At 43.0% G+C, this 11477-nt stretch overlaps 2 protein-coding genes across 2 annotated transcripts; both read left to right on the top strand.

The window, feature by feature from the left end:
• The first annotated feature begins 225 nt into the window (after nucleotides 1-225).
• Nucleotides 226-3712, top strand: LOC124216017 (myb-like protein D). Its single transcript, XM_046620035.2, has 2 exons — nucleotides 226-497; nucleotides 618-3712. The coding sequence occupies exons 1-2, from the start codon at nucleotides 465-467 to the stop codon at nucleotides 3489-3491; spliced, it is 2907 nt and encodes a 968-aa protein (XP_046475991.1). The 5' UTR covers nucleotides 226-464; the 3' UTR covers nucleotides 3492-3712.
• A 421-nt stretch (nucleotides 3713-4133) lies between these two features.
• Nucleotides 4134-10182, top strand: LOC124216040 (glucose dehydrogenase [FAD, quinone]-like). The gene is made up of 8 exons (XM_046620097.2): nucleotides 4134-4391; nucleotides 6327-6489; nucleotides 7363-7572; nucleotides 7707-7835; nucleotides 7910-8466; nucleotides 8567-9029; nucleotides 9134-9504; nucleotides 9642-10182. Exons 2-8 carry the CDS (start codon nucleotides 6327-6329, stop codon nucleotides 9735-9737), a joined length of 1989 nt encoding a protein of 662 aa, XP_046476053.1. The 5' UTR covers nucleotides 4134-4391; the 3' UTR covers nucleotides 9738-10182.
• Nucleotides 10183-11477: the final 1295 nt, after the last annotated feature.

Raw genomic sequence — 11477 nt, 5'->3', positions numbered from 1 at the left:
CAGTCTGACCAACAAGAAGACCTTTGTCATTTCCGTTACAACAATTGTCGCAACAGATAAATCCATCACAATTACAATTTTGGGTATAACAATTTACGTGACGGAACACCGTGCCGGTATTATCAATTCGTGAAGTGTGAAAGTGGGGTATAAACTGTTGTATAAACGTCACGAATCTTTTCCTTAAAACAGCTGAAAGCTTGCAGTAGTGCATAACGATGATGTCAATTCAGTTGGAAAACGTTATCAGATTAATTTACAACCGGTAGTGAATTATCTGTCGTATACGGTGCAGATTGTCAAATGCGATACAAATATTTACCTGTGATTTGTTGTTCGAGTGGTAAAACGGGGTCATAATCAATGAGAGTATAAAAATCCAGCGATACTGATGTTATATATACAACAACTCGAATCGCGGAAGTCAAATACGGAGAAACGACGCTTCACTGTCGACTGGCGCCATGAAGACCTTAATCTGTGTCGCTGCCTTCTTGGTAAGTTATAGTTGGTCCCGTCGGAAATTCTTGATGACGATCAAGCCGCGGATATAGCAGCTTCGAAAAAGCACAGAAGCTTGTCAAAATTTTGAACCATCTCGCACGTTGATTCCTTAGGTAATTTGCGAAGCTGGTCATCCGAATCTGAGCTTTCTGCGAGCTTTGGTACGAGGCGAGGATGGCGTTTCAAGAACCGACTTCCCGGCATACGAAGACAAGTGCACGAAGATCCGAGAATGCATAAGTTGTTCCGAAGCGAAGGTGTGTTTGCCGAATGGCGAGCCGATTGGGACGGTGAATTGTTCCGTCTGGAGCCCTTCGACGCCATTCTGCGACCCGGAGAACGGTCTTTGCACCTCTGAGGAGCCCTCGAGCTGCGCGGAGAAACAGAGACCGTTCCCATGTCCGCCCCAGGATGGCACCTATCCGGACCCGGAGGACTGCGGGCGGTTCCACTACTGCGTTGGTGGCAAGGATACGACGATAGTCTGTCCGAAGAAGAACGTCTATGACCACAGTCAAGGGACCTGCAAGCTTCGCCGACGGCTGTCTGACTGCGTGGAATTCAACTGCGTCCACAGAGAGGGCGAGGACATTTTGTATCCCGAGGATGATCGCATCTGGGCGACTTGCGCCGCTGGCAAAGCTTACATCATGGGTCGATGCAAGGAGTACGAACGGTACGACATCGCCCTCAGGAAATGCTCCAGGATCTGCAGGGCTGTTGAGAACCAGCCGATCGAGGGCGAGTGCGGTAGCTACATCAGGTGTGCCGAGGTTGGAATTGGGCAGTTGGAACCCGTAAGGTTTCCTTGTCCACCTGGCCAAGGCTTTGATACTGGTAAGAAAGTGTGTAGCCCGAGCGTTTCTTGCTCCGCTTCATCCGGTAGCGAGGAAAGTAATGCTGGTAATGAGGACGGCGAAAAGGATGAGGATGACGAGGTCGATGCTGAGGCTGGTGGTTCGCGGTTACTCTCTTTCCGCATCAACAGTTCTGGCAATTCGAACAGTAATAACAACGTTTCGAACGGAGATGACAGCACGAACGGTAATTTAATCAATGGTAACGGTAACGGGAATAATACGAATTCCGGAAACGTTGGATCAGCCGGTCGGTCTGTTATTGCTTCTCGTATCATCAACAACTCGGGGAGTAATAACACGGACAACAGTATTGAAAATGGTGACGATAGAGTCGGCGGAAATCTCGTGAATGGTAACAACAACGGAAATTCAGTAAACTCGGAAAATGTAGGATCCGGAAACCAGAATAGGATGGCATCTCGAATCATCAACAACTCGGGGAGCAACAATGTTAAGAACAATGTCGAGAACGGTGACGATAAAGTGGCAGGAAACCTCGTGAACGGTAACAACAACGGAAATAAGGAAAGTTCGGGAAACGTCGGAACTGGAAATCAGAATAGAATGGCATCTCGAATTATTAACAACTCGGGGAGCAACAATGTTAAGAACAATGTCGAGAACGGTGACGATAAAGTGGCAGGAAACCTCGTGAACGGTAACAACAACGGAAATAAGGAAAGTTCGGGAAACGTCGGAACTGGAAATCAGAATAGAATGGCATCTCGAATTATTAACAACTCGGGGAGCAACAATGTTAAGAACAATGTTGAGAACGGCGACGATAAAGTGATAGGAAACGTCGTCAATGGTAATAACAATGGGAACAGTGAGGACTCCGGAAACGTTGGATCCGGAAATCAGCACAAGGCTGAACCTCGAATCATCAAAAACTCGGGAAGCAACAACTGGCACAATCAGGTTGAGAATGGGAATGGTAGGGTGACCGGAAATCTCGCGAATGGAAATAACAATGGGAATAACAACAACTCGGGGAATGTTGGTACCGAAAATCGTGACCGCCGATCGGTACTGGTCCGTATTAATAATTCCGGTAACGAGAACAGCGTCAACAACATTGTCAACGGAAACGACGAAAGCAACGGTAACCTCATAAATGGTAACGACAACTCGGGGAATAGTAACGACGGAAATATCAGTTCTAGTAACCAAAATGGTCCGTCTTCTCGGATCAATAATTCGGGGAACACCAACGCGAACAACAGCATTGCGAATGGAAACGATAGTTCTAACGGAAATCTGGTGAACGGAAACGGCAACTCGGGAAATCATAATAATGGGAACGTCGAGACTGGAAACCATGGAAAATTGGTTTCGAGGATAATAAATACCTCGGGAGACAGGAACAGCAAAAATGATATCACAAACGGCGACGATGTCGTCGTGGGCAACCTCATCAACGGCAACAACAATGGGAACAGTCATTATTCGGGGAATACTGGATCCGGTAATCAGCATGAACCCGCCGCTCGCATCAATAATTCCGGAAACGACAACGCGAACAACAGTGTTGCCAACGGGAATGACAGCAACAACGGAAATCTCGTTAACGGAAACGGGAACTCGGAGAACGGAAATTCCGGAAACATTGGGTCTGGAAACCAGAGAAGATTTGCTTCGAGGATAATAAATAACGCGGGGGACAACAACAAGGACAACAAGGTGGCGAACGGCAACGACAGCGTGGGCGGAAACCTCGTCAACGGAAACAACAACGGGAACAGTCATAATTCCGGGAATACTGGATCTGGCAATCAGCACAGAATGATTTCTCGCATCAATAATTCCGGGAACAATAATGCGGACAATAACGTTGCGAACGGTGACGACAGCTCCAATGGAAACCTGGTTAATGGAAACAACAACTCCGCTAATACAAACACCGGAAATATTGGCTCCGAGAACCATCATCACGAGACCACAGAATTCAACGATGATCAAGACCAAGGATCAATTACCGAAGAGCAAGCTTCCGGTATGTTAGAATCGATCCACAAACTGGCGGAATGGTTGAGAGATAAGATCTCTGACCGGAACCCACCGGAAAGCGATTCTTCAAACTTGTTACCAACGGAGGAGATTGTGGATGAAGATTCGGAGTCTTAGGATCAAAGAAGACGGGAGTCATTCCTTAACTCAGGCTTCAATCGCTTCACGACACACAAGAATTATGATTTCATAAAACGAGGCGCATGATGTATTATTTCTTTTAATATTAAGATCGTAGATGTAGATTCAGAATAAAATCATCCTCCTGAGCGCAATGTAGAAACCAAGAGAAAATAAAAAAAAATTGTTTACAATGAGACAATAAAAAAAACAATAGAGATGCTTATCCTGTGACGTAATTATTGTTGTATAGTAGAAGTAATGCTGAATCGATCCTACCGGTTGGCAAATTACTCACTACGAATAATATTAGCTGTAAAGATAACTAAACTTTTACTCACCGTACGTTGGCAACGCTGCCGGTGTGCAGCGATCAATGGATCAGGTCAAACTTCTGAAGTTACCATCTGCCAGTCATCTACCGGTTAAATATGAGCTGCGCACCACACGCTTACTCGTAGATGCACGTCGCATTACTGGCGTGTGGAATACTGTGAAACTGATCGATCGCACCCGTTGAAACGTGGAGCCTAGGTAGCGCCATCTGACTGATTCGGAATTTGTAAACAACATTCGGTTAACAAGTGCTATAGCAGATCGTCGAACTCACAGTGCGATATACCGACTAGAATCGTTATGATCGTCATCGTGGCTTTTTGGTTTTTTTGTTTGTGTTGGTTTCTTTACTGGATACGTGCGATGTGCATACCGAGATCCGATTGTTGTATCACAGTATTCAAGTATCCGGAAATTCATGGAATCTGTAATTCTCGAGCGGCATTTAAATTCTTCGACTTCCTTCATCTTGACAATAATGACCATACGACTTTTGCCATCACGGAAATAATATACAGCGTGCATAGAAAGCATTGCTGTGATTAAAACGGATAATAAAAGGTAAGCGACTCAGAGGAAAAGTTAATTAAGGTATGGGTTTCGTCGACAATTCCAATACCTATGGAGAAATTTTTTTTAAACTATTCCTTTTGTTTGGTCGAAGCTTCTTCAATTCGAAGTTGCTTCGGATTTTCGTATTTGCTTCAATGATATAGGATGGGAGTCCTACGTCTATTATGAATTTTAGAAATGAGAACTCACAATGATTGAGCTGTCGAATCGTAATTATCATTTATGACTCATATGGGAAAAGCCTGAGGCATAAAAACCCATGACGTTATAGCGATCTTATTTCACATATATTATCGTTGCGTGTAAATCCTATCATTATGTGATATCAAGTAGGCCTAATGTAAACGTACGTCGCCCGCTTGACTCACATCATCGCAACCTCGCGTATATGATACGTTGTTTTTCGCATTATTATCGTGTATCTGTACCGGAGGGATCTTGAGCCGTTGCCGTTCTCTCGATCTCTATGACACGAACTGTTTTCGTCAACCTCGTTAGGTTGGATGTGTATCGACCTTAGGTCTTATCGTGAGCGTGTTTTCCGAAGCGCGTCGTTCCGACGACTGATTTCAAATTCGCACGCGCGCCTGCTCACTCGTCCGCGAGAAATCAGGCATCAGTGCTGCCACGAGCCGAGATCGCGGCGATCTCGAGAAACTACGATGGTGCGATATCCAAACGACCTTCAGTGCACCAAACACCTTCATTTCGGTATGTTTTCTAGTCGAAAAGTACAGCTAAAATAATTGATAAATATGCGTGTCATTTTCGTTACCGTCTCTAATTATATAGTCTATTCAAGATTAATTTTTTTCTCTGGTAAAAAAAGTATCCATGTTTCTACAATAGTCTGAAATGTCATGGTCAAAATAGTTAAGAGCAAAGTTGGGAAAAGCCGCGTCGATTGAGACCAAAATCATTGAAATCCGATAATTCGTTCTCCAGATATCGTTAGACAGAAATATCAGTTAATACTCCGTTAGGTTGGGTATAACAATTTGAAACATTGAGGTTTTCACCCCTCGTTTAAATGGTTTTTCGCTATTTTTTCCCTTATTTTCGAAAATACGAGAATAAACATGTGATACTTCTTTACGCATTTTTTATCCCCGACACCTTTTGTTGGATATATTTTTTGATAAAGTGATTAAGTTCCGAATGAAGCGGCTTAAGTGCTTCCGGATTCATATCTAAAAAGCACTACCTTTCATGCTTATTAACTGGTCCTATTACGTTTTCTGTCTATTGAATAAGCTTCATCATTGGTTCTGTAGATACGAACTGCTATACTCCATTCCCGTAACTCAAATTCACACTGTGAAGGTTATTGTGCAATTCCAAGACTCGATAAATGCGACAAATATTAGCACCTCTGGTGTACTTGAGACATTTCAGAACACGCTGTCAAATTTAGAAAATTATAAATTTGTTCAAGTGTGCATCACCGGATAAAATATTCGAACTTGATACATCTGCCTCGTACATGAAACATCATGAAATATCGACAGGTGGCAGTTTCCACCTTGTCAAACTTAAAAAAAAATACTTACAGGTGATTTCGCCCGTCGCCACGACTTTTGCTGCACTATAAAAAGTATCTAATTCTCTGTCTCAAATCGATCCTTCTGCCGCGAAACCCGCAATGCGCACTACATATTCTATGACTTCGCGCAGTTTGCATACCTCTTCGAACTCTTCAGGGTTCCATATTTTAGTCTTTAACATCATAAGAGGATAGTCAATGTTTCCATAATTTACCGTACCTGATAATAAAAAGAGAATCTTTCAGGATATACTTATATCATACCCAACTCATATTGTATAAACATCAAAGCTTCCAATCGCTCAGCCATATCGTGAAAATGTAATATCAGTGACCATTATACAACTTAAAATTAATAATCCTCACCTGAAAATACAAAGATGTTGGACACGTCAAATACGCCAAGCATATGCGAAAGTCAAGGGAGCACATCGTGCTGCCGTATAACTACGAGTGACATCGAGGCAGCATATTCATTTCTGGACGGAACCAGAACGAACGGCACACCAAACCGTCTCCATAGATTTTTGATTGCAGTTCGACGTAAGTATGAAATCACCTTTCACATTGTATTACATCCAAAGACCTTTCTATGGGAGTTGAATATAATTATTGTGGACCCTGTGTCATGGGTTATTATTATTATTATTATTATTATTACAACACATGCATGTGTGCCGAACTTCATCAAGCAATAAAACTAGGCTTTCATAGACGAACAGACCTGTTTAACATCGTACGTTCTCATCAACCTCGTAACCAAACTGTAGAAATTACGGTTCAAATTGAGAATGGCGGCGGTGTTCGAAATGAATCTGATACCGACCGCGATACTGGTATTTGCTGCCGAACTTAGAGTCCTGAACAAGTGGAATTACATCAAGATTCGCGGCAACGAATCACTGCCAAGTTACCTTAAAGCCGAGAGCTAGCCGAGAATCATTTTCCTAGTCCAACTATTTCCCTATCTTACCGTGTACAAGCTTGGTTTTATATCTCAAGATCGCGAGAATATTTTGGAATGAGAATTATATGGCTGGTGTTCTTGGCCCATATGACTTCAGTCTTAAAGCCTGATTGAAATGAGTCGAGTCGTCCGTATTTGTTGACTGTCAAAAATGATGAAAAAGACATTTTTTCTCTTCTTCTTCTTCTTCACGCCGGAGCACCTTGGGACACGATTGCGATTGAATGCGGTTTAAGTTTGAAGCACAGGTATTTGGCATCAAACTCCAGCCCCCTATCGATTTTTGCAGGAATCGGAATTCATATTCGGCCGGTATATCATCATCCCTTCAAAAAGCACCTCTGTTGCAAAAGTCTTTTGCCAAGTACATGAAAAATTTTGTCATTAGTTACCGTATGTGGTAGTAAGGCTAACAGGAAAAAATTTTAAACTCGATTTATCTGTTACAGAAATGGAGTACAACTACGGCTCGCCGGAAACCTGCAATGCGGGCCTTCTAGGGCCGAGTCTGGTCAATATGTATAATGTCACCTCGTACTATTTCTTTCTGTCGATTCTAGAGACATTTGTGAGAAGAAAACAAGAAATCGCTCAAACCTGCGAACGCATCACACCTATCCATACCCCGGATGCCGAGTATGACTTCATCGTAGTGGGAGGTGAATTGATTTATAAAATAAACAGTTTTCACTTACAGAAAGGATTTCAATACGCATCGATGCTACGAGAGTTGAATAAAGTAGGAAGAACACCAGTGCAATAGCAACATGACCTATGCTTCTATCGTTCACAGGCGGAGCAGCCGGATCTGTCATCGCTGCAAGACTGAGTGAGAATCCGTTCTGGAAAGTTCTGCTTATTGAGGCAGGCCCGGACGAACCAGTAGGTCTATCCATCCCTGGTCTTGGTTCTGTTATATCTCGTAGGTGTACCAACAAATCCAGAAATCCTGTTTCGCTGAGAAGTTCAAAAAATCTGTGAATCTTATTTTGATAGGATCATCTATCGAGTGGGGATACCAGTCGACAAACGAGAACTACGCCTGTCTCAGTTCGAATGGTAGCTGTCCGATCCCTGCAGCCAAAGCTCTCGGTGGAGGCATGGCGAAGAATGCAATGATATACCTACGCGGCGGCCCGTTCATATTCGATCAATGGGCTGCAATGGGTAACGAGGGATGGTCGTGGGAAGACGTCCTACCGTTTTTTAAAAAGTCCGAAAATAACGGTGATATCGATAGTGTTGGTCGAGAGTATCACGGCACGGATGGACCACTTTTTGTCGAAAGATTTCCGTCCAAGCCACTCCTTGCAAATGTAATACTCGAGGCAGCCCAAGAAGCGGGTTTCGGCGTCAGCAATGACCTCAACGGAAATGATAATATTGGTTTCGCAATAGTTCAAACAACGAGCCACCACGGTGCGAGACGCAGCAGCGCCGCAGCGTTTCTGCGGCCAATCAGACATCGCACTAATCTCCACATCACTCTGAACTCCACTTGCACGAGGGTCATAATCGAGAATGGACAAGCAGTTGGAGTTGAATATTACAAAGTGAGCTGGGAAATTAAAATTAATGAATTTTTCCACATTTGATTTGTTTATTTGAAACGTCAACAATGGCAAGTGGCTGATCTCGATAAATTTTCCCCAGGTTGGCAATTTCTACACGGTACGCGCATCCAAGGAAGTCATCGTTTCCGCAGGTGCGGTTGGGTCTCCCCATCTTCTACTGCTTTCTGGAGTTGGGCCGGAAGAAGATTTGAAATCCAAGGGAATCGACGTGGTCGAAGATTTACCTGGCGTCGGTTGCAATTTCCATGATCATATGATATACCAGGTTGCGTTCACCGTTAATGAGCCTGACGTCTACGATAGCGAGTGGGCTGCTCTTGCTGAGTACATCGGCTTTCAGACTGGGCCCTTGTCTAACAGCGGACTCACTCAAGTGGCTGGCGCCCTATCATCCGGGATTACTACACCCGACCTTCCGGACATTCATATAGTCATTGACGGTTTTTGTAACAGTTTCGAACTATGTGGAATGGGCGCACTTAGCAGTGACGGTAAACGCGAAATCGTGTTTTCGGCAGGTTACGAGCATCCGAAATGCAGAGGTACTTATGACTCCCTGAACTCTTGCAACAAAATTCTACTACCCATAATTGAGGAATGGAGAACTACAAGCCCGCAAACCAACTGCAGATATTTTCTGTTCCAGGAAAAATTAGTCTGGCTTCATCGGATCCTTTTGAGTATCCTTCGATCTGGGTCAATTATCTCTGCGACCCTGACGACGTTGCAGGGGTTGTGAGAGCCATCGAGTATTCACTGGAATTGGTCAATACACCGGCCATAAAGGCCTACAACATGACCTTGGCCGAAACACCTCTCGAGGCATGCTCAAATTACACTTTTGCTAGCACGAAATACTGGGAGTGCGCAGTTCATCACAATGCTATTGGGGAATACCACATTTCAGGCTCCTGCAAAATGGGTCCGTCATCGGACCCACTTGCCGTTGTCGACCCTCGGCTCCGAGCCTACGGAATACAGGGACTACGCGTGGCGGACGCTTCTATTATGCCGCAGGTAAGTATCGAGATGACGTACTTCGATCCATTCGTTGATTTTGAAAAGAAGTGGATGCCTCACCTATGAGCACTGCCAATCATTCATAGAGACCGTTGACTGGCCGATGAGTGACCGTGGCATAACTTTACTTACAGGTGACTATCGCCAATACTGCAGCATCTTGCGTCATGATTGGAGAGCGAGCTGCGCACATGATCAAGCAAGATTGGAATTATACGGATGCGATATAATATTTTTCATAATTTGTCACGATGAAACCTGTCCTCAGTAAAGACGCATTTAAAAAAATATATATACCTACCTGTTCATGATAATTGACTGTTGGAGGGGGAAAAAAAACTACATTTGAAAGGATCAACCATCATCATATTCCACGTACCAATTTAATAAAGCGCACTTATGAGAACGTTCGTGCTGAAAATTGGCTGTCAAGTGCAGATTTTCCTAAACTCGGGAATATCTCAGAATGGCCGACGACCGTTGGGCCTGAATTCCAAGTCACGTCTTGGTTATTGACGCTAACAGCGCAATGAGACTAAAGTCATGTAGATATGTCTAATTCTATAACTGGTCGAACATTTCCGAAATGTATTAATTTCTGTCTCGGTATCGTACGATAACTGTAAAACCTGTATGCTCACACACAAAGATTGTTCTATTAAAAAAAAAATTTACTTTCACCTGTCAAAGAAAATCGGTCTATATGCTTCATGCTCAGAATCAGATACATCAATGAGAATTTTAAATCTTGCTTACATATATCTTTTATTCTGCTGTTCAGAATTATTTACAAAATCGTGTACACACATCTCAGGTACAATCGTTATAATATACCGTGATGCATCCAAATTTCTTGATTCTTGATCAAGGAGTCACCAAACCGAAGCGAACATATGCAATGTTCATTAATGGATTTTCAGTGGCTCACTTTTTTTTTCTACGGATCTATGGAAATTTCATGTGTCTCTGATCAGCGTATCGTTTGTATATCCTGTCACTCGCGTCGCTAGACATTGGCACATAAAATTAGCTTTAAAAAGAAGCTTGTTCCAGTTTTAATTTCAAAAAAATAGTGAGCCACTGGGAACTCATTAATGAATATTAGTCATACGGCACGAAATACTTCAGAAGTATTTCAGAAACGTCGCTTTTGAGATATGTTATATATTGTGTTTCGCATCCGGTTGGCCGATAAATAATTTTTACCATCAAACGCCCTAATATTCAATCATTTCCTCTGTTTAAAAAATGATTCACTACGAATAATACTAGTTGTAAAGATAACGAAACTTTTTACTCACCGTACGTTGGCAACGCTGCCGGTGTGCAGCGATCGATGGATCAGGTCAAACTTCTGAAGTTACCATCTGCCAGTCATCTACCGGTTAAATATGAGCTGCGCACCACACGCTTACTCGTAGATGCACGTCGCATTACTGGCGTGTGGAATACTGTGAAACTGATCGATCGCACCCGTTGAAACGTGGAGCCTAGGTAGCGCCATCTGACTGATTCGGAATTTGTGAACAATATTTGGTTAACAAATGCTAAAGCAGATCGTCGAACTTACAGTGCGATATACCGACTGGAATCGTTATGATCGACATCGTGGCTTTTTGGTTTTTTTGTTTGTGTTGATTTCTTCACCGGATACGTGCGATATGCATACCGAGATCCGATTGTTGTATCACAGTATTCAATTATCCGGAAATTCAATGAATCTGTAATTCTGGAGCAGCATTTAAATTTTTCGACTTTCTTCATCTTGACGATGATGACCATACGACTTTTGCCATCACGGAAATAATATACAGCGTGCATAGAAAGCATTGCTGTGATTAAAACGGATAATTGTAAGAAAACTTAAAGAAATGCCGAAATATTTATCAGCGTAAGTAAGTTATATTTGATAATCAGTACAAAATTACGTAGAGTCGTGAGCAACGAGTAATAATGAGCTCAAGATGATG

This window comes from Neodiprion pinetum, chromosome 1 (assembly GCF_021155775.2).
Source record: "Neodiprion pinetum isolate iyNeoPine1 chromosome 1, iyNeoPine1.2, whole genome shotgun sequence".
NCBI classification, from domain to species: Eukaryota; Metazoa; Arthropoda; class Insecta; order Hymenoptera; family Diprionidae; genus Neodiprion; species Neodiprion pinetum.
The sequence above is the reverse complement of the archived record's forward strand: the minus strand, read 5'-3'. Positions and strand labels throughout refer to the sequence as shown.

Bases quoted from the DNA above. Each gene is read 5' to 3' on its own strand.
- LOC124216017 (XM_046620035.2), top strand. From the start codon at position 465: ATGAAGACCTTAATCTGTGTCGCTGCCTTCTTG. The intron at 498-617 runs GTAAGTTATAGT...TTGATTCCTTAG, and splicing joins TCTGTGTCGCTGCCTTCTTG to GTAATTTGCGAAGCTGGTCA.
- LOC124216040 (XM_046620097.2), top strand. From the start codon at position 6,327: ATGTTGGACACGTCAAATACGCCAAGCATATGCGAAAGTCAAGGGAGC. The intron at 8,467-8,566 runs GTGAGCTGGGAA...AATTTTCCCCAG, and splicing joins TTGGAGTTGAATATTACAAA to GTTGGCAATTTCTACACGGT. The intron at 9,505-9,641 runs GTAAGTATCGAG...CTTTACTTACAG, and splicing joins ACGCTTCTATTATGCCGCAG to GTGACTATCGCCAATACTGC.